At 40.7% G+C, this 26,543-nt stretch overlaps 1 protein-coding gene across 9 annotated transcripts in view; it reads left to right on the top strand.

Moving 5' to 3' along the window:
- Nucleotides 1-26,543, top strand: part of DLGAP1 (DLG associated protein 1) — a 770,938-nt gene that overhangs the window by 624,782 nt on the left and 119,613 nt on the right. For all 9 annotated transcript variants that reach the window (XM_043443644.1, XM_043443645.1, XM_043443646.1 and 6 more), the window contains one exon: nt 7,138-7,378. In XM_043443644.1, coding sequence (XP_043299579.1) covers nt 7,138-7,378 — 241 coding nt within the window. The remainder of the gene's footprint in view (nt 1-7,137; nt 7,379-26,543) is intronic.

The raw sequence follows: 26,543 nt of genomic DNA, 5'->3' as shown, positions 1-26,543 counted from the left end.
AAGACACAAGTCTACTTCTAAGAACTGGTACCCAGAATTAGGGATGGAGACTCAGTAAAGTTGACTTAATACTGCATCTGAAACACTCAGCTAAAGCTTCTTAGTGCCTTCCACTGATGGTCTCAGAGAATATGAGAAGGGGTTAGGCTGCCTCAGCGCAAGGGAGGGCCAAACCTAGGACTCCTAGAGGGTGGACACTGCAGCTTTCAGGGGCCACCAGAGGAGCAAGAGATGCTTCTTCTGGAAGGACAAAAAAAGGGTATTTTTTCTGAAATAATGTTTAGGAGTTCTGAATTTTAATTTTTATCAGTTTTTAAAAATAAGCACCATACTTGGGACTCCCTTGGTGGTCCAGGGTTAAGAATCCACCTGCCAATGCAGGGGACACGGGTTTGATCCCTGGTTGAAGGGCAACTAAGCCCATGCGCCCAGACTGCTGGGCCTGAGAGCCACAACTACGGAAACGCAAGTACCCAGAGTCTGTGCTCCATAGCAGGAGGAGCCCCCACAGTGAGAAGCCCAAGCTCTGCAACTAGAGAGTAGCCCCCACCTGCCAAAGCTAGAGAAAACCCATGCACAGCAAAGAAGACCCAGAGCAGACAAAAATTAATTAATTATTTTAAAAAGCACTATACTGTTAACTCAGCTAATATTATTGAGCAAAACACTGGGCTAGATTTTGCAAGTTATTCAGTGGTGAATAATGCCTCATTCCTGCTCCCCCTAAGTTTACAGTTTAATGGAGGTTATACCAAAAAATAAATAACAAACATTATTTACTTGAACACCAGAAAAACACTGAGGTAGGTAGGACAAGAATTAGCCATAAGAGCCAAGTTTACTGGGTCAGGCACCGTGCCAACCGCTTTATGTGTTCATAATATTAATCCTTATAAACACTCTGTAAGATATGTAAGTAACCAAAAGTTAAATGGGACTTTGTGGTCATGAAATTGTCAATGAGATCCCCAAGAGAATTAAAAAAAAAAAAAGTGTTTAGTGCCCAGGATTCTAAAGAGAGAGCTTCTAGGCATGGGGTCTAGGAATGTACATTTTAACAGATATTCCAGGTGATTCTAATAAGTAATGTATTAATAAAGAAGTATTTATTAAAATAGTATATATCTGAACTTTGAAAAATGCTGGCCTAAAGCAGTTACCGCTAGCACCACATTGGAAGCCCCAAAGCACATGCAAGCAATAGTGTGTGGTTGGAATTCAGAATACTTATAGCCGCAGCAATGGGCAATCTGTTCTGAATTTTGTCTTGGAGGCATCTTTCATGCACGGCCTTCCACGCATGGCCCAAGGGACTGGATCTTATTCATTAGAAGGGGGACTGACTGAAGATTAATTAAAACTTCAGCTTTTATGCAGGCAAAACAGACGATCAGAACTTTGATGAAGGATAGTTAATCCAGCCTCCCCCGAAAAAAATTAATTGTAGGAAAATTGGAGAGAATGAGAAAGAGCCTGAAGAGGCAGAGAGGCTAGTTTGAAAGACTTTGTGATCCTCAGGGTGAGAATTAATATTACTGGTGGTGGTGGTCGTGCTGCTGCTGCTGCTGATAGTGGCGATAGTGTTGATGGAGATGGTGCCGGTAATGGTGGTGAGGAGTGTGATGAGGGTGCTGGTCATGATGGTGGTGGTAAAGATGATGCTAATGATGCTGGTAGTGGTGAAGATGGTAAAGGTGGTGGTGTTGAATAGTAGGCTAAGCCCTGAAGCATCTCTGATCTATCAGAGGAAGACCTTGAAATAGGACCACTCCTCCCATTTTGTCCCCACCATCAAAATAGAGCTTCCTGCTAAAATGTATCCTTGAAAAGCAAAGGCAGGGACCACAGCAAGGCTCCAATATCAGGGTAGGGTGGAAGTCAGGAAAAGTTGGCATATTGGATTCCAGTGTTTGCCCACTGTACATTTCCTTAAAGAAATCTCCAAGAGTACACATATCTATTTGTGCCAGCTACTGCTGTCCAGAGAAGCTCACTATCCCAACTCTTAGGTAAATATTTGGTGTCTCATTTGGTGAAATTTGAACTTTGCTTTGTTCTTACTTTTTTTCAACATAAACAATATAATTTTTAAAACGTTTTCAAACTTATCTTTATTCTGGACAGGCTTGTGGTCACATAGCCTTCCAGAATTGTAAAATAGTCTATAAATCTCAGGTGTCACACCTGAAGAATACATCCATGGGTTTAGAATATTTTGCTGAAAATGCTTATACACACCCACTGCTTTCATAATTTCACATAGTTAAAACAGGAGAGCTTCTCTATCAGGACGCACGCTTATGCAGCTGCCTGCTTTTAGTCTCTGCACCACAGATCTGACCTTCCTTGAGACAGTGTCACTTTCTGGTGACAATTTAGTACAATGTCGACAAATCACTGAAGAGGCACATGTGGGCCCTGATCTGGGGGGGTCAAGTCTGCGATTCAGTGCTGTGATCATTTCACCTTAAGTAAAATACAGGAAGCAGAGCCATCCTAAATGGATTCCTAATGACACACCATTTTTCTAGTATCATATTCATTTTTCAAGGAACAGAGTATCAGGAAGGATGATTTCAAATATTGTCACCGTCCCAGCATTGTCATTATTCAAAGAGAATGATTTCTTCTTCTAAGTAATCCTATTATATATATTCTAGGCTTTTCAAAAAGTAGTTGGTTGTTGTGATGTTGGAGATATCTCTCTTACAGATCTTCAGTAGCAGCTCTAATAGTATAGAATTTAAGTGCATTATATCCTATTCCTTCTTAAAACCTGATATATTATTCATCAAAGGCTCCTATAAAGATCAAAGTAAAATGCTGTAAGTTAAGAAATTGGTATAGAATAACAATTTTTTCCGCCATTCATACCTTATAGAAATAAAATATCCATAAAAACAGATTGCGCTTGGATTATGAGGAAAACCAAATATCTTTTTATATGTTTATTCCCTTTCTACTTTTTTTTCCCTATATACACATCTAAAAAATGGGGGCTTTTAAAGTAAGACTTGAGAAGAATTTGAGAAAGTCACATTTTTAAAAATATTTGGCATAATAACTCTCATTTCCAAATTAGCTTAATTTACTTCTCAATTTATTTCAAGTCCAAATCAAACATCTTCACCTAGAATGATAAACTAGAAGCCCACAGATATATTTTGTCCAGTGATGTTTGGGTTTGTACACCATTTTAAAAATGTAAATGTAATAGGGCAGTTATTGTACTTGATGGTAGTACTAGCAGGTTAGTGGTGACTTTTGACCTAAACCATCCCTTCCTTGTATATGTACCAGAAATGTAAACGGAGATGAATTAAGCATCTATGAGCACACAGCTAGTCAGTGACAGAACCTAGAACACCTAGGTGTCCTGACTCCTAACTCATAACTTTCTTCAATATCTGCTGGAATTGGGTTATTAGTGGCAATAATATTGCCAATAATAGCAGTAGTAATAATGGAAATGAGAACAAATGGAATAGTTACTATATATCATTTACCTGACATATGCTATAAGCTTTGCATATTATCTCATTAATTTCATATCAACTGTAAGAAAGATTGGCTTCCTAGGTAGCTCAGTCGTAAAGAATATGCCTGCCAGTGCAGGAGACATGGGTTCGATCCGTGGGTCTGGAAGATCCCCTGGAGAAGGAAATGGCAACCCACTCCAGTATTCTTGCCTGGAAAATCCCATGACAGAGGAGCCTGGCAGACTACGGACATGCACACACGCATAAGAAAGATCATTTTTTAATTTATGAACTTCAGAGAATTAGAGTAATTTTTCTCATTCTTCCCACCACACTCTCTCATAAAATAATATCTAGTACTTGTGGAATGCCTACTATGTGCCTAGTAAGTTTCACTTGTATATTTTATTTTTCTCCTTAAAAGCATCCCTGTGAGGTAGGTATTACTATACCCATTTTACAGATGAGAAAAGTGAGGCTCAGAGAATTCAAGTGAATTGCCCATGATATAGTAGAAACAGCATTGCTGTTGTTCAATTGCTAAGTCCTGTCCAATTTTTTGCAACCCCATGAACTGCAGCATGCCAAGCTTCCCTGTCCTTCAGTATCTCCTGGAGTTTGCTCAGACTCATGTCCATTGAGTCAGTAATGTCATCCAACCACCTCATCCTCTGTCATTCCCTTCTCCTCCTGCCTTCAATCATTCCCAGCACCAGGTTCTTTTCCAATGAGTCAGCTCTTTGCATCAGGTCGCCAAAGGATTGGAGCTTCAGCTTCAGCACCAGTCCTTCCAATGAATATTCAGGGTTAATTTCCTTTAGGATTGACTGGTTTGATCTCCTTACTGTCCAAGGGACTCTCAAGAATCTTACCAAACATCGCTGTTTGAAAGCATCAATTCTTCAGCATTCAGCCTTCTCTATAGTCCCACTCATGGCATTAACCCAGATAAAAAATAAATCCAAATGAATTTAAAATCTGAGCAGTGAAACAGAAGGAAGGCAATTACTAATGAAATGATGGTCCCAGAAATGGTCCCAGAATTGAAAGATATGACTCTTCAGGTTGAGAGGGCCCACCCAGTACCTAGTATAATGAATGGAGAAAGATCCCTACAGGGAATGCCATGGTGAAACATTAGATCACTCAGGACCAAAAAAAAAAAAAAACCCTAAAATGCTTCCAGAAGGGATGGGGCAAACCAGCGCACACAGAAAGGCTCAGAGGTGAGAAAGACATCCGTTTTCTCAGTCTCTAGCACACACGGAGGCTAAGAGACAAGGAGAGAAGCCCAGAAACACCTGAAAGAAGGAGGGATGCAGCTAAAACTCTAAATGCAAGCATGCTCTCCCTTGACGGTGGAGGTGGTACAGACATTTCCAATGATGTGAAGGGGGCCGCCTTCCCGAGAAAGCACTGGAAGATGTGCTCCACTGAAAAGAGGGAATAAAACAGGGGAAGGGGAACTGGGGCACCACCACCAGTTAGATAATGAAAGGCACCCCCGGAATGATGGGGAAGGGAGATCCCAGCACAGCAGTGGGCTTAGCAGCCATAGACTGTGGTAGGAGGCACCCAGACAGACGTTTCAAGGGCAGGAAGGAAACCAAGAGGTTATCAGAGGTCTCTGAACGTATCAGGAGATTCACATAAGCATGTGTCTGGCAATATGGATGCAAATACTATTAAGATTCACCTGGAAGAATTGAAAATGGTTCTTCTGGGGAGGAAGCATTGGAGGTGGGTTGGGGGCCCTCTCTTGGTCTTTATAAGCCATCTAGAGCTACTTGACCTATATGTGTGTCTAGGCTGGATAAAGAATCACCTTTTTGTATGAAAAAAGTAGTGACAAACATTAACTTAGTCATTTGTAAAACTAGGACTAATGAGAGCTGCAGTGGGAAAGAACATGTATGTGATGTGCTCTGATAATATCAAAATAGCACAACAATTTTTTCTTTTGCCTTTAAATTTCTTTAATACAAAAATACTCATACACAATCTTGCACACACAACTTCCAACTTTAAATGCTATTTCCCCCAACCAGTAATTCTCAAATCTACATTTCAGATTACTCCCCCAGAAGTGAAGTTCAAGTTTTTAAGGCTGTCAGAACTGGCAGTAGCACCTGGTACTGCAAAGGTGGAGCCTGGCCTCATTCTATAGCACAACTATTTTTAAATGAGGAACGAACAGAGAGAGCACATGCAAAAGGAAGGAATTGTGAACTGTTTTTAATAGTGGTATGCGCAGAAGTGGTATTAGTTTGCTATTCTGAGGCTGTTGTGTATATACTGTGGAAGAAACCAATGAATCATTGTGGAATATCCCAATTCTATCATCTTCTGTGTCCTTGAAAACCAAGATCTTTAGTATGGAATAAAGATATACATATAAATATAATATGGGGCTTCTCAGGTGGTGCTAGTGGTAAAGAATCCAACTGCCAAAGCAGGAGATGTAAGAGACACAGTTTGATCCCCTGGAGACAATGACAGCCCACTCCAGTGTTCTTGCCTGGGAAATCCAATGGGCAGAGAAGCCTGGAGGCCTGCAGTCCGTGGGGTGGCAAGAGAGTTGGACACAACTGAGCGATTAAACAACCTGGTCTGGCTTTTTTTTTTAATGTGGTGTTCAAATCCAGTGTAAGTTATATACAGAGGAATATAAGTAAATAAACACTGATTCCTCAAAAAGGGGAAGAATTTATTTGGAAGATTTTAAAAACAATTTGTGGACCATATCAGCTTTTTATAGAGAAGAGTAAACCTTTTTTAGATAGTATGTATATAGTTTGAAAATCTCAATAATAGTGTCTTTCAAGACTGACACATCTCGGTTGACCTATTTTTGTGCAGAATGTATATATCTTGCCAGAAAATATAGGGCCTGTTTCTAGACTTTGCACTAAATTACATTCCAGCCGACACAAATTATTTGACGAACTAGTCACTTCCAAAGGCACAATAAAAATACTAGCTTCTAAAACGTTTGTGCCAAAAATTGCCCCATTGAAGTACATGAACTCTGACCGTGGGCTGTAACATTGGCCCCTAGGTTTGCATTTATATCTGCTGGAGAAGGGATAAAGGAAAATTAGCATCTCAGCATGAGCTGGAGGAATGATTTCCCAACACCATGCTTCCTTGCATTCTAAAAACAAAGTTCTCTTTCTTTAGAGTTTAATTGACTATAAGCTAGATACCACCCCATTAGTCTGTAAGGAGACTGCCATTCAGTGGCTCAGTTGTGTCTCTTTGTGACCCCCAAGGACTGCAGCACGTCAGGCTTTCCTGTCCATCACCAACTCCCGGAGCTTACTCAAACTCATGTCCATGGAGTCAGTGATGCCATCCAACTATCTCATCCTCTGTCGTCCCCTTCACCTCCTGCCCACAGTCCTTCTCAGCATTAGAGTCTTTTCCAATGAGTCAGCTCTTCGCATCAGGTGGCCAAGTATGGGAGCTTCGTCATAGTCAGGGTTAATTTCCTTTAGGATTGACTGGTCTGATTTTTTTGCTGAGAAGCTAAAATGCGTTCGAATTTAATGCTATCTGATGGGGTGTTCCTCTGGGGGATGCGGTTTGGAGATGCTCGGAGGGCGAGCTGGCTTCTCCCCAGGAAGAGCGGTTGCTAACGTCCCATCTGGCCCCGCAGGTAAGCGAGATGGAGGTGAACGGGCAGTTCGAGTCGGTCTGCGAGTCGGTGTTCAGCGAGCTGGAGTCGCAGGCGGTGGAGGCCCTGGACCTCCCGATGCCTGGCTGCTTCCGCATGCGGAGCCACAGCTATGTGCGAGCCATCGAGAAGGGCTGTTCGCAGGACGACGAGTGCGTGTCGCTGCGGTCCTCCTCCCCACCGCGCACCACCACCACCGTGAGGACCATCCAGAGCAGCACGGGTGAGTGTGCGGAGCCGGCCCCGCGCACCCCTCCCCGGCGGGCGGCGCCTCAACTGCCCCCAGACGCTGCACGTGGTCCTCTCGCGGGTATCACATGGTCTCCAGTCACCAAACCCCACCCACTTCCCGCGAGGCATCCCAGCCTCCAGCCACAGTCAGGCACCCCCTTCTTCCTCCATCTGCGTCTCCGGTATCACCAGAGGAAACTGCTACTCGGGACAGCACAGGGGGGAGATGTTCCCAAGACGCCCAAACAGCATCCTAGGACCAGTACTCTCATCCCACCCAACTCCTGCTCTCCATCAGCAAACCTTCCCGTTCAGGGCTATGACCCTCTCCACGAATCAGACACCCTGATTGTTGAGCATCGCAGACCTGGAAAGCTTTTAAAATCCCAAGATACACACAAAATGACTCTCCCAAAAGACCTGAACTATCACTGTGAGAAAATAAGAAATGGATGATGCAGTAACACTGATTGCACAACTTATGTTTTCTTTCATTATAACCAAAGGCAGGTTTATTTCATTTTATTTTAAACCTCCTGACTATCTATATGCACCCAGCACCTCCTTTTCACTCTAAACTGAGTTTAAGATTTATGCCACTACACTGTCTTTTGATCAGATTTTCATCAGAGAGGCACAGAAGAGCTTAGGTTTCCATGACACTAGACCTATGTAGGAATATAGCCATGGATTGTGTGTGACAGTGTATGTATTGTTTTGGAGGGTTTCAGGGTGCTTTTTTTAAAATAACATTTGGGTCCACGAAGAAAATCCTCTCCATTATAACTAGTCTTAACTTTGGTAGAATTCAGCATTACTCCAATAAAGACTAGTTTGATAAAAAAGATCATCACATCAAGTCAAGATAAATGATGAATTAACCAGAAGGAAAAATCTATGCTAAACTATTCAGTTTTCATTCTAGGTGCCTCAAATGTCAGCAATTATCATTCAGCTTAGAACTTTTGCTGGCTTGAGCACTAATAGGTTCTCATCTTACTTGTAAGAAAGCCATTAGAGGTTAAACAACAGGTGTTCCTTCTGGACCAAGGCAAATTAGGATCTCAGGATTAGGGAAGAGATGCTTCTAGACAGCACCGTGGCTCAGCTGACCCACTGTATCCCAGCACCTCTGGCCCTGGGTGGCCGATTCCCACCAGAGACGGCAGGTGTGCGTTCTTGCTCACTAGGAGATTCTGCACAAACAGCCACAGACAAGGTTAATAAGTTAAATAAAGTTGGTTCAGGAAATGAACACATTTTTAAATTCATTCACGGGCATATTTGTGCGTGTTTACATCTGTGCAATAAGTGTAGCTTGAAGGTGTGGCTGCGTCTCTAGCTTCGTCTTTGGTGTTTCCCTGTTTCCCCGCCCCCTCCCCAACCATCTCCCCCGAGACCTGTCTGATCTGTTCTCTGTACAGTAGATTCATCACTTGCCAGCTACTCTTCTGTGCTGCAATTGCTCCTTAAATACGCAAAATTCAGATCCTTGCCAGAAGGGTGGAGGGAAGGAAAAGGGAACACCACCCCCGCCCCCACCCAGGAGCAGTGTTGTGGGTAACGTGACAAGGACTTCAGGAATGACTGTTTTCAGATGAACTAAGAGGATTTTGTGTTTTGTCCTTTAATAGACAATGTATTTACTCTTTGTGCCGTGCGTCTCACCCCAAATACCCTATTCTGACCTTCCTAAGACCCTTCCCAGGTACACTGGGGGTTCCCAGAGTTCAGATAATAAGGTCACCAGGTAAAATACAAGTTGCCAGTTACATGTGAATTTCAGATCAATAGTGAATCATTTTGTAGTGTCAGTATATCCCAAATCTTTCATGGGACCTACTTACACTACAGAATTATCTGTGACATCTGTAGTGTTTGCCAAATCTGACTAGCCTATCAGAGAAGGAAGTGAAGGCGGCCTGGGGTGGGGGTGTCTTGTGTTGTTCCATTTAGAACTGGAGAGGCTTTAGCCCTGTGTGGGAGAACAGCCAAAAACAGGGAGCAGTCAACGAGAACCCCACAGAGCTGACAACATCCGCTCCACCTTGGGCTCTAGGAGCCTTGTCCTACGTCCTGAGCCCTGTCTGGGTGGCAAGACTCCAGGCTTGGCTGCAGCTGCCAGGGGGTTAGGGGCATGAAGATGGAACTTGTCATGGGGAATGGTGAAAAGCATAAAATACCAGATTTGTGTACAGGACAGCTGGTGATGTCACCCTTCATCATCCAAGTCAACATTATGATATATCGTCCTCACAGTCATAGAAAAATAAGCAAACAGTTTAAGAACTAAATGCTGTCATAGATTCTAAGTAAAGCCTTTAGAACTCTAATATCACTTTTCAAAGTTTATCTATACTATGGATTTGTTCTTTTAAAAAAAAGTCATTTTAGGATATAATAAGATTCTGTGCCCTTAATTCTACTTCTGTCAGACTTTCCATATTTCCTTCTTACCCCTCTTCTCTGTCTCACACACACACATATACACAGAGTTTTCCTTTTCTCTGTCATGATGATGTCAGTGCTATTATTAATATATTTTCTTCTACTGGTTTCCTTCCATAGAAAATCTGCCTTCTCATAGGACCTACTAGTTTTTGAAAGCATGCACTCATCTGTGTTAATCAGGAAATGGCTCTGCTCTAATTTTAACCATTTCCCTTATGCACACAGGTCAGATTTATATCTGTGTTCAGTAGGATGTGTCACAGATTTCGCCTTTGCTCATTATTTTGGACATTCACAATAGATTTTAAATTTCCTAAACTCTCCTTTGTCAGAAAAACAATTCTTCATTTTTGTCAACTGCAGTTAATAGCTATTAACTTCCCCCCACAACAGTCCACATTCTGCCTTTGATTTTTGTCAGCCCATTTTAAATGGTTCAGATGTTTAGTAACCTAGACTACTAAGCTTTTCTCCTGCATATCTTGCCCATTCCTCATATGAGCAAAAAGAAACCACTGAGAAAGGTCCACAGAAATGTCTACTGTCATGTGGGAGAGTCAGGAAGATGGGCTCAGCTCCAAGGGGCCCTAGGGAGCCCCTGGGGATATGACCAAGGATTAGTGGAGACTAAGAGCCAAGTAGGAACTGAGTTGGGGAGTGATGTATAGTTGTGCTTCTTTTGGTTAATTGACATTTTGGTTTATCTAACTATGATACAGTCCTATATTATCTCCCTTTATTATCTGCTTCAAGAACTCAGATACCTCTCCACCTAATAGATTCAACTAAGTTCCTATATAATCATTGCACCATTGGACTATTTGGTGAGGATTAGAGGTACTGTTCCTTGGTGGCTTAGATGATAAAGAATCTGCCCGAAATGTGGGAGACCTGGGTCCGATCCCTGGGTCAGGAAGATCCTCTGGAGAAGGGAATGACCACCCACTCCGGTATTCTTGCCTGGAGAATCCCATGGATAGTGGAGCACAGTGGGAGTCCATGGGGTCGAAAAGAATCAGACACGCCTGAACAACTAACACTAGGAAAGTAAAATTTTTAAGTGGTCAGTTAGCCTCATGACTGTGGGAAAACAAGCACCGTTACCTCAATTGTCTGAATATTTTAGGTAAAAGTAGAACTTGGTGCTAGAAATAGACCCAAACCTCCACTTAAGAGAACTGGATTCAGCTGGCCTCCTGTGAAATATACAAATGCAATTTTATGTGTTTAAGGATGAGATTTCTTTTTACTTCCTATGCTAAGCATCCAAGATCTCTTGAAAGCATTGCCACATTGCAGCTAGACAGATTTCAATCTGGGGACACAAGAGCCTGGATAAGCATAAACAGTGCATCATCATCAATGGACACGCTCATGCAGATAGATACATACACACACACACACACACACACACGTGGTCAGGAAGGACACAAAATATGTCGTTTGCAGTGGTGACCCAGCACATAGAAGCCAGAGGGTCAGTGGGTGTGGACAGAGGGAGATGTTTTAAATAAACACTTACTGCTTTTTATGATTTGAAAGCCAATATAATATTTGAGTTAAAATAATACTCTTTCACAGAAATAGGTGAGCTATCATGATACGTGATTCTCTCTGGTCTTTTAAGACATTTCCTCTCCTACATTACAAGAGTTTCAAGGCAGACTTATGTAACAATAATGTGACTTTATGAAGAGTAAGCATGTGCCACACTGTTGCTCCTGATATTTGGCTGGTGTGCTATATTCTTTTCATTAGGGGAAGCTCTTAAAAGTGAATGGGGTTGAACTGGTCTCCTGTCCTTCCTGGAGACCCCAGGAAGGGCAGCAAGGGTCCAGGACAAAGCATCCCCCTGGGCGAACAGCCAGGGTCCTCAAGCAGGGAGTTCAACACAGTTTGCCCTGTGAGTGTGGCTTGGGGCCACATGATCACAACATGTATTTCCAGTTTGATTTTTCCAACAAGAGCAGTCACATTCTCCTTTAAACAGAGACATGCTTTTCCATAATCTTAACCTCACACACTCTCCCAGCTCCATACACAGAAGCAGTTACCCTTTAGAGCACCTGAGGTTGGGGCTAACGTCTGGGAGTTGTCACAGGTTTGGGTCATCACACCTGGTCAGCCATTCCATACAGAAAACCACACTGAACGTACCTTCCCTCATCCCACCCTCCGCACAGCCTGCTCCCCACGCACCCACCCCCAACAACAAACCCTGAACACACAAGATCTTGAGCAAAATGACATTAAGGTAGTAACTTATATTTATAATACACATGGTAGGCACTCAGTAATGGAGAGAGAAAAGTAAGAGAAGATACAGAAAAATACTTGTTTTACTCTGGTATCACTGACATATTACATTGTGTAAGTTTAAGAAACTGTGATTTAAAAACTCCCAACAAACAAAAGTCCAGAACCAGATGGCTTCACAGGCGAGTTCTAGCAAACGTTTAAGGAAGAGTTAACACCTAGCCTTCTGAAACTGTTTTTAAAAACTGCAGAGGAAGGAACACTCCCAAACTCATTCTATGAGGTCACCATCACCCTGATACCAAAACCAGACAGATACCACATTGTGTACATTTAGGGTGTACGATGAGTTGATTTGATACATGAATGTATCGCTACATGGTGACCACCATAGTGTTAGCTAACACCTCCATCACTTCACATACTTATCATTTCTTTTTGGTGGTGAGAACATTTAAGGTCTATTCTCTTAGCAACTTAGAATACAACACAGTGTTGCATGATTATAGTGTCATGCAACACTATAATCATGATGGTGTACATTAATCTCCAGAATTTATTCATCTTCTAATTGGCAGTTTGTTCCTTAGATCACCATCTCCGCCTTCCCCCCACCCTCCAGCCCCCAGGAACCACCAATGTATTCTCTGCCTCAGCTTTTCTAGATTCCATATATGTGTGAGATAATGTAGTATTTGCCTTTCTCTAACTTATTTCATTTAACATAATACCTTCAAGGTCCACCCATATTGTCACAAATGGCAGTATTTCTTCCTTTTCATGACTGAATAATACTCCATTGTATATCAAATGGACTTACAAAGCAGAAACAGACTTACCGACTGAGACGATGAATTTATGGTTGCTGAGGGGAAGGATAGAGGGAAGGGTGGGGAGAAGGGATAGTTAGGGAGTTTGGGAAGGTTATGTACACACTGCTCTGTTTAAAATGGATCACCAACAAGGACCTACTGTATAGCAGAGGGAACTCTGCTCAGTGTTATGTGGCAGCCCGGATGCGGGTTGGGGGGGTTGGGGCAGAATGGATACATGTGTGTATATGACTGAGTGGCTATGCTGTGCCCCTGAAACTATCACAGCATTGTTAATCAGCTATACTGCAATGTAAAAGAAAAAAGTTTTTTTAATTTAAAAAATTAAAATTAAAAAATATTTTATTGTGTACGTATATACTACATCTTCATCCATCCATCCCTCCATGGACACTTAGATTGTTTCCATATTTGGTCATTGTGAATAATGCCGCAATGAGTATGAATGATAGCCGCTCAGTCGTGTCTGACTCTTTGCAACCCCATGAACTGTAGCCTGCCAGGCTCCTTTGTCCATGGAATTCTCCAGGCAAGAATACTGGAATGGGTTGCCATTTCCTTCTCGAGGAATGCTGCAGTAACCAGCAGAACAATATTTAAGTACCTCACAAACTCCATATTCAACAGATGTTTGCATAATCAAGGTGACTTTTCCAGGGAAATGTGTGTGTTAGTTGCTCAGTCGTGTCCGACTCTTTGTGACCCCATGGACTGTAGCCCACCAGGCTCCTTTGTCCATGGGATTCTCCAGGCAAGACTACTGGAGTGGGTTATCATTTCCTTCTCCGGAAAATAGTATTGCTATTAAAACAGACTGAATCATAAAATATTAGCAATAGAAGAAAATTCTGCATCATCCAGTCCACAGGTCTGTAAATCACAACCTAGGGGCCAAATCTAACCTGCTTCCTATTTTTATAAATAAAGGTTTATGAACACAAAGTCACACTCATTTGTTTACATATTATCTGTGCCTGCTTTTACCCTTTCACAGCAGAACTCAGTAGTTGCTGCAGACCGTATGGTCCAGAAAGTCAAAAACATTTGCTCTCTGGCCTTTTACTGAAAAAAGTTATCATCACTGATCTCATCCACAGAACTCATTTTAAGGTAGGAAAACTAAGACCCAAAGTGGTGGGCCTCTAGCAGAAAGCAAAGTCAGAATAAACCCCAGGTCAGCCAGCCATCGCCCTTTGCTTCTTTGAGCCCCAGCTCTACAAATTCACCGAGAATCCTTTGAGTTCAGAGGAAGTTCACTTCTTTCTAACAGGCATGAAGTTAATTAACAGGTTGTTTTTATAAAGCAATGAGGGAAAGGTTCAGAAGTCCAAAGGACAGATATCGGCCAGAAGTTTTTTTAAACAAAGAACCTTTCTTTTCTACTCAAGATAAGATCAAGCAATAAATTTCAGATCTTGCCTGGACTGGTTTCTTGTCCCTCTGCTTATGAGGCTCCCTTCCTTGAATTTCTCCAAATATCCATGTAGGACTGGAGACGTCCACTTCCTCCCATCTTAGGAGGCTTCGACCAGAAAAAAAAGAACAAAATTTGTAGTAAAAACTATACCTCTTTGTGAGGCAACTTCTCTGTTTTTTAATATCTGAGAAAACTGCCAGTGACGATTCTGGGAAGAATTTGGTTGTAACATTTCTTCTTTGGGGCCCTCAAGGTGGCATTCTTCTGTACTCTGAATAGAAATATTATGAAGTCATAAAATACAGAAGTCCTATCAACACTGAAGAAGATAGAGGGTCTGTCTCCTCCAGCAGTTTTGTCACATATAAATCACCTCTCAGGGGTATGAAGAGAAGGGAACCTTCTTACACTGTTGGTGGGCATGTAAACTGGTACAGCCACTATGGAGAACAGCATAGAAGTTCCTCAAAAACTAAAGATAGAGCTACCATATGATCCTGCAAATCCCACTTCTGGGCAGATATCTGGAGAAAACTATGATTCAAAAGCTTACACACACCCCTGTGTTCATAGCAGCACTACTCACAATATCCAAAACATGGAAGCAACTTAAATACCCATCAACAGATGAAAGGATAAAGAAGATGTAGTATACATACACACACCATAGAATACTACTCAGCCATAAAAAAAGAATGAAATAATGCCATTTGCAGCAACATGGATGAACTTTTTCTCTCGGAAAGAGAAAGACAAACACCATATGATATCATTCATATGTGGAATCTAAACTATGACACAAATGAATTTATCTACAAACCAGAAACAGACTCACAGACAGAGAACAAACTTTGGTTGCCAAGGGGGAGAGGGTAGGAAAGGGATCCAGGAGTTTGGGGTTAGCAGATGCCAACTATTATATAGGAAATGGATAAACAACAAGGTCCTACTGTATAGCACAGGGAACTATATTCACATCCTGTGATAAGCCAGAATGGAAAAGAATATGAAAAAGAATGTATATATATGTATAAATGAATCTCTTTGTTATATACAACATTGTAACTAACACAGCATTGTAAATCAACTATATTTTAATAAAATATTTTTTTTTAAATCACCTCTCAGGACCAGAGTGCCAGCCTGGAGGTATCATGCTCCATAAACAGCCTGCAAATCTGCCTTTGCCCACCTGAGGGGTTGTCACAGGGCTAGTAGTGATGGAGTCCCAGTGTCTTCAAGCCTTGAGGGTTGTTGTGAGGTTCAAACAATACCATTAATAAGGAAGCACTGTGTACAATACACATAATGTCTCTCTGTTGACTTTGATTTTAAATCTCTCAATCTGCTTTAGTTTAATGATGATGATAATGGCTAATCTTGGAGCATTTACTCCTTGGCAAGCACTATGAACCAGCTGTGGAGATTATCTCGTGTAATCCTCACGAGTAGTCTATGACATGTACAGGATATGATATCATTGTTTTCACAATACAGGAAAAAATATTAAGGCTTATTAGCAAGTTTAAACAGCTTGACCAAGTTAGTAAGTGACAGAGCAGGCTCTTAAATTCTCTTTATTTTTTTAAAGATACAGTAGAAAGATGAAGAACTTGAAATTTATTTATTTATTGGCCACAGTGCATGGCAAATGGGATCTTAGTTCCCTGACCAGGGATTAAACCCTTGCCCCCTGCATTGAAAGCACAGAGTCTTAACCACTGGACCACCAGGGAAGTCCACATTTAAATTCTCTTTACTCATCAATAAGTGCTTGGTAAAGTATATTATACCCTGAACTAATTTAATACAAATTTGTCTACAGAATGAGATGCCCAAAAACTCTTACTTCATTTTTCTTCCCACAAATATTCATTTAGTTCCTGCCATGTTTGAAATCTGTGTTTTTCATAAAATTTTCTGAAAATCCCTCTTTAAAAGAAATGTTTTGATCACATATTAGCAACACCATGTTTCATGCTGGTTTGTCTATCCCTGCAATATCTAAAGTGAAATTAAAGATGTTAAAAAAAAAAGAGAGAGAGAGAGAGAGAAATGACAATGAATAGAGACGAAACCTCAAAAACTAAAATACACTCCTTGGGTTTAAAATTTCATATTATACTTTGTCATTTTGACATTTTGATGGATTTAAAAGATCAAATATCCAACCCCTTGATCTAGTTATAGAGCTGTCAGAAAGCACTGAATGGAAAAAGGAATCTTTACCTACTCATGTGTAAAGTAAGCAGGTGGTAGATTTTGTGTTGTGGCTGATGAAGTCATCATTGGTCTCTGCCTTGGACTAAGTAAAAAAAATACTACAATGATTTACTCCTGATCTGGCTGGTCTCTTGGCTGGGTTGAGTATTCACAACCCAGTTACCAGGATCAATCAGAAAACACACATTAGAAAATCACACTCTTTTCCTGTGAATGTTTGTTATATGGGAAATTTCTCCCCAAAAATTAATGACAACACGGAACCTGAAAATTCACTTTTTAATCTTTCTGATACCTCCATAGACACTGTTTTATAATGGAATAAACAGACATTTTTAAAACTCTTCAAAGTTCGACGTTGTCTGATCCCATTCATATTGAACTTTAACAAATATAGCAAACTAGTAGCAACTGAAAACCATACGTGTGATTAATGCTGGCACTTGGACATCCCTTCACAGCTCCAGCCAAGGGTTAGTGTCTCTGTCTATTCCTCTTGCAATTGACTTTCTGTCAAGCATTCAGGATGACCATTTACTGTTGCCAAGTGTCCTTATTTAAAAAGAGAAGACCAAGATGAATAGTACCATGATTTTACTACATTAGCAAGTATATATGAAATAGTCTTATATTTATTGTAATGAGAGATCAGTGGCCATGTCACTATTAACACTGAAAGTTTTCTTTGCCATCTGCTGGTATCCTACTGACAGGTAAATTCCACCAGCATACAAAAGATAACTTTTCTCTTTTACCCATTTTTTGGCCATTTTTAGTTGAACTATAATTTACAATGTTAATTCTGCTATCAGTAAAGTGACTTGATTATACACATATATACATTCTTTTTTATATTCTTTTTCATTATAGTTTATCCCAGGAGATTGGATATAGTTGCTTGTGCTATACAGTAGGACTTCGTTGTTTATCCATTCTATATGTAATAGTTTGCATCCACTAACCCTAAACCCTCAGTCCACCCCTTCCCCCACCCCCCACTATCCCCCTTGTCAACAGCACATCTCTTCTCTGTGAGTCTGTTTTGTAGATAAGTTCATTTGTGCCATATTTTAGATTCCACGTGTAAGGGAAACATGGTATTTGTCTTTCTTTTTCTTACTTCACTTAGTATGATAATCTCTAGGTCAATTCATGCTGCTGCTCTTTTTTTCCCTTTTCTATCAATTATCAGTATTATTAAGACTACTAATTCTAATAATAACTTCTACTTTAACTTACAGAAGAAAATAACTAGTCTAAATTATTGCTAAAATATATGACACCCTGTCAAAATTTAATTACTTTTTAATCCCGACAGTATTTTTTTCAGCTTTATGGTCTCAAGGGGATATATGATATTATTAAAATAAACTTTGCTTAACCCATTTTATACCTTAGAAGTGTATCCCTGATGAGGTGTATCAGATGATGAAGCCAGAAGCTCACCTGGAATTTCTGAGTAGGGTTGCCATCCTTTTGCTCTCAAAATCCAATCTTGAACTTGTTTTTCATCTAATATTCTTTTTTTTTTGTTGTTGTTGTTTTGGGGGGTTTTTTTATTTTTATTTTTTTATTTTTCATCTAATATCCTACTATATATCCCCTCTATAATTAAGTTTTATAATTTAAGAAAATTAGTGAGTCCATATTACCCACTGCTTTGCCTCTGAAGTACTCTTCTCTCCCAAAATGATTATTATGGCCAGAAAGGTATGAGATATTAAATGTTGGCTTTTATCATTTTCACAGAACTTCTTTCCATCATCTTTTAATTTTTTATTTAGAAATAATTATATAACTATAGGAAATTGCAACAATTGTACAGCAATTACTTACACCCAGTCACCCAGTCTCCCCCAATGGTTACATTGTAGCTAACCATACAATATCAAAAGCAGCAAATCGACATTGGTACCATGTACATGGGTAATTATCCAAGTGCAGACTCTTATAACCACCACCGCAATCAAGCAATCAGGCAGTGTGTTAGTCACTCAGTGTGTCCAACTCTTTGCAACCCCATGCAGTGTAGCCCACCAAGCATCTCTGTCCATGGGGATTCTCCAGGCAAGAACACTGCAGTGGGTTACCATGCCCTCCTCCAGGGGGTCTCCATCAGGACAAAGATCTATCTTGTCCACATTTTACCAGGTTGAATGAGGTATAGAAACCAAACCTGCTCTCAGGTCCCTTTGCCTTCTCCCATATATAATCTAGTCATCTTAAATATTTTCTCCACATTGAGAATCACATCACACGTTATACTTTTTACTTCAAATGTCATACATAATGCAGAAAATTTCAGAGGAGAAAGTCTATTGTATTTACGCCTTTTTTTTTTTTTGCCATATTGCCAAGTTTGGGAAATTTTCAGCTGTCATTTCTGTAATCACTTTTTCATCCTTACCCTCCCTCTCCTACCCTTCTGGGACTCCAGGGACCCAGTAGCCATGACTTCTTCAATGGGTGGTTTGAACAGGGTTTCCTTTGAAGAGGACATGCATGGGTGGGCAGGCCTTGTTTTCATCTCTATTATGTAACTCCCTCTGCCCATCAAACATTGAAGCCGTGCTTTCCACACATAGATATGCCCCACCTAACATGACCCAATTTTCACTTATGGGTGCCACACAAAATTATATTTTGCTCTATACCCTGTACTCAATGCCTCCTATCACTGTCAGTCCCTTATCCTCCTTCCCAATCCTGTCCAAGTATTTTTTTTCTCACCACTCTGCAACCTATAAGCTAAATTATACACGCTTTAAAAATCTTCAACTGCTCAAAACTACAGAGAAGGCAATGGTAACCCATTCCAGTACTCTTGCCTGGAAAATCCCATGGACGGAGGAGCCTCGCAGGCTACAGTCCATGGGGTCATGAAGAGTCAGACACGACTGAGCAACTTCACCTTCACTTTTCACTTTCATACATTGGAGAAGGAAATGGCAACCCACTCCAGTGTTCCTGCCTGAAGAATCCCAGGGACGGGGGAGCCTGGTGGGCTGCCGTCTGTGGGGTCGCACAGAGTCGGAGATGACTGAAGCGACTTAGCAGCAGCCGCCGAAGCTCAAAACCAAAACTCAACAATTGTGATTGAGAAAAAAGTGAAGACAAAGAATTCTCAAGGACAGCAGTATCCATTGTCTTTCAAGTCATCAAGGATGACTTTAGTGGCATATCAACCAGAGTGGAATTTTAATAAAGCACAACTTGTCTTAAAAAGTAATGCAAGCACCAGACATTGTTTGCTTAGCTTTTGGAATTGCCATGTGTTTGTTCAGTTCAGATGGCAACTACATCAGTATCTTTTCCAGATTTACAGCACATTTACTGCATCCCATTAAATTAAAAGAATGTTTAAAGAAACTCTTTTCACTTAAAAATTAGTTACCTGGGGATTTCCCTGGTGGCACAATGGATAAGAATCTGCCTGCCAATGCAGGGGATACAGTTCGATCCCTGGTCCAGAAAGACTCCACATGCCATGGAGCAGTTAAGCCCTTGTGATACAACTACTGAGACCACATACCACAACGACTGAAACTCACACACCTAGAGTACATGCTCTATAATGAAGAGAAGCCCCTGCTCACCACACTAGAGGAAGCCCACATGCAGCAATAAAGATGCAGTGCAGCCAAAAATAGATAAATTTAAAAATTTTTTTAATTATCTGATACAAACACTATGGAAAACAGTATGAAGGGTTCTCAAAAAATTAAAAATATAGGTACCATATGATCCAGCAATTCTACTTCCGGATATTTTTCCAAAGGAAAAAAAACCCCACAAATTCTTAAAAAAAAAAAAGATGTATGTATACCTATGTTCATTGCAGTGTTATTTACAGTAGCCAATATATGGAAACCAACTAAGTGTCCATCAGCAGATAAATGGATAAAGAGAACGTTTTCTACACACTTACACAGTGGAACATTACTTAGCCACGAAAAAGAATGAGATTTGCAACATGGACAGAACTAGAGGGTATCATACTTAATGAAATAATGAAAAAGAAAGACAAATATCGTATGATTTCACTTACATGTGGAATCTAAAAAGCAAATTAACAAGCAGAAAATGACTACCGGACTCAGAGAACAAACAGATAGTTGCTACAGGGAAGTGGAATGAGGGGATAAGAGAAATAGGTGAAGGAGATTGAGGCACAGCCTTCCAGTTATAGCATAGTCACAGCATATAATGTACGGCATGGGAAATATAATCAGTAATGTTGTAGTAACTTTACATAGTGGCAGTTGGTAACTAGACTGTGGTGATGATCATTTTGTAATGTGTGGAAATATCAAATCACAGTGTTATACACTTGAAACTAGTCAATTATACTTTAAATTTTCCTTCTTTCATAACTAAAGTAATAAAAAGTTCAAAATTTAAAAAATTTAAACAATAAAAAATTAGTTACCTAAAACATGAATAGCTATCCATCAGGAAAAAAAGAAAGCCACATTCCACAAGTCCTCAATGCTTTTTTAATTGCTTAAATCAAAAGAATGCAAGCTCTTAACTTTGGCCTTGATCAGTCTAACTCCGCTAGTCTCACATGGTTTAAAGTCTCAGTTAGTACCTTGTGACCAAACTTATAGGTGGCACTAGTGGTAAAGAATGCTCCCGCCAAATCATGAGACTGAGACAGAGGTTCCATCCCTGGGTGGGGAAGGTCCCCTGGAGGAGGAAATGGCAACCTACTCCAGCATTCTGGCCTGGAGAATTCCACCAACCAAGGAGCTTGGAGGACTTTAGTCCATGGGGTCCCAAAGAGTCAGACAGGACTGAAGTGACTAAGCACACATGCCTGACCCAAACTATAAGTTAAACACTTTAAACACCACTTAATGTATCGCTTTGCAGCTGTTGCACATTAGCCTTCACAACACAAAGCTACAGTTCTCACATACAAAATTTGGCCAAGAACATTTGTTGATAGTTGATTGATAGGTGAAAATGTAAGAGTTCCTCAGGAAATTCTCTACTTCACTGAATTCCCTAAGTTTCTAGGATGACTCCAACATGTATACAGAAGCAGAAAGTTCTTTACTTTTTTTCTCAAGCACCTGAAAATAAACCACTTCATTTTAGAAAGAGTGGGATGGTCACATGTCTCCCCCACACCATCTTGAGAAACAAAGTTTCAATCATTTTTTATTTGGGGAATGGACTTCCCAAAATGGGTAAAATGGTGAGACTCAAGGAGACTGGTAAATGTTAACTTCTGCAAATAAAGGCTTCCGTTTATTCTTAGACTCTTAATTCTACTTTATGTTCTTTCTCCCCACTTCTCCTAGTCACAAAGTCCCAGGGAGGTTACACCTCCTTTTCCCTTTCTTATCTGTGAATTTAAAAGTTATCCTAGTATTAGCAGCTTCAATCCTGACTTGGTCTCAAATCTATGTTTAACCTATGAATATCTGAATAAGGAGGACTTTATGGATTGCTGAGCCCATCCGTGGAATGAATATTAAACTATGAGAAAATCTATAAGGCATTTGTATAGACACTGATTCTATTTTTTCCCAACTTTCTCTTAAAATGCATCATATTATTCATCCTCCAAACTCTAGAGTACCATGAAAGGCCAGAAAAAAAAATACTGATAATCTCTAAAGGTGCTGAGAACATGTAACTTCTTCTCTATTTTTAATTCCTTTTTTTTTTTTTTTAAAGCAGCAAAACTCTCACTCTTTCACCTATCCAAGCCATAAGATACAACCCAAGCCAGGTGTTGAAATCTCTAAAAACTTTTGGATATTCATTGTTTTTTACCTCTGTTTTCCTTCTATGAAACTGTTCTGCAGAAACAATCTGAGAGAAATTTTGTGAAGATGTTTACCACAGTATTTATGATGGTGAAAAACACCTTTGATGATAAGTGAAAATTTGTCTGCCAGTAGGGAAATGTTGTTCACATGGGGTTCTTGTGGCAGGAATACTGAAGTAGGTTGCCATTTCCTAGACCCTGATATTGGGAAAGATTGAAGGAAAAAAGAGAAGGGGGCAGTAGAGAATGAGATGGTTAGCATCACTAACTCAGTGGATATGAATTTGAGCAAACTCGGGGAGATAATGAAGAACAGAGGAACCTGGTGGGCTACAAATCCATGGGGTCACAAAGAGTCAGACACCCCTTAGCTACTGAAAAATGCCACCACAAGGGAACTGTTAGGCAAATTATGAAACATTCACTTCAATGAACTATTATGCCAGCCACTAAAATTACATTTAGAAAGAACTTATGGTAATATTGAGTGGAAGAACTTCTTAGATCAAGCCAAATTTCTACAGTACAGTGAAGCACTGTCCAAAATTGCATGTTTATGTACGTGTTGTATACACACAAATATGCATACATAATGCAAAACTATGTTAAGAAACTGCACACAGGGAAAAAAAAAACTGGGCAGAAATAAATGCACTAAAATGTTAAACAATAATTACCTTTGCTATTGGAGCCAAAGACGGTTTGGGTATTTCTTTATACTTTATTTCTGCAGTGGGCATGTTTTACTTTCATAATACATAAAATGAATTTTATTTTTAAAACATAAATATTAATAGATTACATTTCAGGGTTAAGTTTCCATTTAGAACCAATACTACATCTCATATCCTTCAATTTCACCTTTTTTCTTGGTTAAATGAAGTCTCCTGGGTTCAGTGGTTACACTGGATAAATGAAGATAATCGTGAGAAAAATGCTGCTTAGTGATGTTTGTTATTTGTCTAAGCATATAGTAACTCCTTCTAGGAAAGAATTCTTAAAAATTACATTTTTTAAGGAGCCTTTGCTTTGCCGTCCCTGCCTGTCATAAGGGTAGCAGGTGAGCTTTTTGTAGATTTTGCCTTTTTTTTTTTTTTGCCTTCAGATGTCAGAGGCGGTTCATTTGCAAACGGCAGTTGCAGGTGGTTTTTGAAGAGAAGGGCATTTAGGACAAAGCGTAAAGCTACATAAAACCAGCTTAAGGGATCTTTGAAACATAAATCCATGCCTTTGTAGTTCTTAGGCTGACAAAGCTGAACCCTCAGAGGCATGCTGTCGGCTGGTACCTGTGTTCCAGCCAGAAAAGCTCCCCAAGCAATTACGGAGAAAGAAAGGGTTTCTGCCACCAATACGATCTAATACAATAGAGGAGGCCACCTGTGTTTTTAGAAAGGCGAGGACTCTTTAGAAAGTGGAAAAAGGAAAATGCTGGATGGGACTGTGCCGAGTCCTGGAAGATATTCACCATCCTAATTCATTAAAATGATTCTGACAAATTTACACCGAAAAGGGATGAAGACTCTTGCTTCATGAGAAGCATCAAAGCCACAAAACAAAGGCTAGTGCTGTAGGGGGATACCTGTGGCCCTCAGCACAGCACTCTGCTGGCTCTGGAATCGAACGTCACCAGGTTCTTTGGTGACTCTCATTACAACATCTCCCTTTTCCTAACTTTGTCTTTGCCTCCTCTTTTCATTATTCTCTTCCAGAGAGAACTCAAAAGCCCTTGGCCTTTTCTTACCCATTCAACTCAAAGGGAAACTTCAGGAAAGGTGAAAGCTACCACGCTAACCAGTTCTCTTTTCTCACCTGTGTTCTCCTAAAACTGTTAGAGGCAACACAGCGTGAATGGGGCTCAGAAACAGGCAGTTGAGTTCCCTTCATTCACGTGGTCACACAGCCTTGGACAAAACTACTGTGAGCTGGCTTTTCCCAACCATGATCATATAGGATGTGTTAGTTGTATCAGGAGCATTGTGAAGCCTTCATCTAGGAGTGAAAGAGATACCTCTGCTATGTTGTCTACTGAATTTTAAAACCTACATATGTTAATTTGTACATTTCAGTCTGGTGGTAGATCTACAGCATGCAAGCTGAATGTATGCAACAAGAGGATATTTTAACCAGATGCTGAGTGGATTGAGGCTTACTTCCTGCCTGAGTTTTACAGGTCTGCCATGATCACTGTATGTGTTCCTTTGGAGTCTTCCTTCTGAGCCTCTATCTCCATCCACTCATTCTCAACCTCTGGTTCTGTTTGAAAACCAATTGACTCTTTGAACCTGTGTGTCATTTGTAACGGACCTTTCCAAATACACTCCTCTTGGTTTCAACTACATAATAGGCAAGTCCTAAACATCTTAGAAAATCACTCATGGTTTTGTTTTCCTTCCAAAGAAAGTCTTAATAGGATTATATTAACTGAGCAGGACACCCACACTTCTCTCCCCTCAAATTGGTTCTGAATCAAAATTATGTTGGTTTTGTTTTTTCTTTTTAAAATGAGTGGGGTGGAGATGAAGAAACCTGTGGCCCTTGGATAAAGTTCTTTCTTAAGGAGCTATTTCTGATGTTAAAACACCTCCAGAAGCATTTGGAAGATTCAGAATAGGGCAGAATCATCAAAGTGTCCCCGCCTGCCTGCCTGTGTTTTTCTATGTTAACTCAAAATGGTAAATCATCCTCAAAACCTTTTATTTTTGGATTCCCCATATGTCCATTTTCTCTCTTCCCAAACAGGCTGATGAAAAGGCAGAGGCAAATAGCTGAAGCCTTAATGAAATAGGCATATTGATCAATTCTGCTTCTTGGGCACTTCCTCAGAGTGTGCCAGAGCACACGTGGACACACAGGTGCCCATCAGACATCTGCAGGATGTCAGGCTTCCAAACATGCGTGCAGTTTCACAGGCAGCTGTTTTCACATTGCACACATCACACTGCGTGTCAGAGGAAGAACCACCAAATACTTATGATGTACTGAAGTTTGTGATCAAGTGGAAGACTATAAGCAAATGTTGAGTTTTGAGAACAGAAACATAAGCAAAAGCGTAATTATCAATTTGCTGCTCAATCCTTCCTCCTCGGAGACTGCTTCTTTCCCATCCCGGATGCCTTCTTCTTATCCCCAAAGGCAATTTGCGCATCCTCTTTACTCCTAACTCCTGACAAGCTACTGGAAAATTTACTCATCTCGTCTTTTCAACTAAAGCCTCCTCCAGCTTGACAAATCTTGCCAATTACTGCGTAAGCCTCGACTGTCTGAGTTATGTGTCCGCAGGCTCCAAGCCCATCCATCTTGGAATTATCCTTCAGCCTTATCGCTCCGTCCTCCTCATCTTTTCCTGCGCATGGTTAATATCAGCTGTTATCAGTTTCGGTGCCTAGTAAATATTCTGGAGGTGATTGGAGGTTCAATCAGTTGCAGCTGCACCAAACTCTGCTGATAACGCAGTGGATGATGGGGGAGAAGCCGGGAGGGGGAGAATTGGTAGAATTACCTTGATTCAGAATTAACCCTGATTGTACTTGGTTTTTAGGTTCTGCCCTGTACATACAGAATCCCCAGAATCCAGTGTCTGATTCTGTACCAAGACACCATCTTATGAGGAGTCATTGATAACAATAGCAGCTGTAAATGGTGATAATGGATTTTGCACAAATATTCCCCATACCCTCTGCCACCCACCCACCACACCCCCATCAATCTGAGCACATCTGAAGGATAATTCTGGAAAGAAAAAGAATAGCGATAGGACTGCTTCATTATCTTATGTTTGGCTTTCAATTTACCTTATGTTGAGCTGATGGAGAGAGGATTGGTTCAATCGAGATAGAGTTGCTACTATGTTTGCTATGCAAAGGTGGAGCTCTGGAAGCTGCAAAGTGGCCATTTGGCATTTTAACTAAAACATCATTGTCTCTCTTGCCTGCCCCTTTTCTCTGCTCCAGGCCCCCACGGCTTGAGCTGCAGTGGGCAGGGAATTACCAGAATAGCAGGTCGGTGACAACTCCCTGCCAACAATTAGCTCCCGACCCACCTGCCGTTGGACACCCCAACTTTAGTTCCCTTCAGTGGGCCTGCTCCACATCACAGCCTAGTGGTGGTCTCTGGTGGTCCAGTGGTTAAGACTCCACACTCCCAGTGCAGGGGGCTCAGGCTCATTCCCAGGTCAGGGAACTAAGATCCCACATGC

This window comes from Cervus canadensis, chromosome 23, assembly GCF_019320065.1.
Source record: "Cervus canadensis isolate Bull #8, Minnesota chromosome 23, ASM1932006v1, whole genome shotgun sequence".
Lineage (NCBI taxonomy): Eukaryota > Metazoa > Chordata > Mammalia > Artiodactyla > Cervidae > Cervus > Cervus canadensis.
This window is presented reverse-complemented; position numbering and strand designations above follow the sequence as displayed.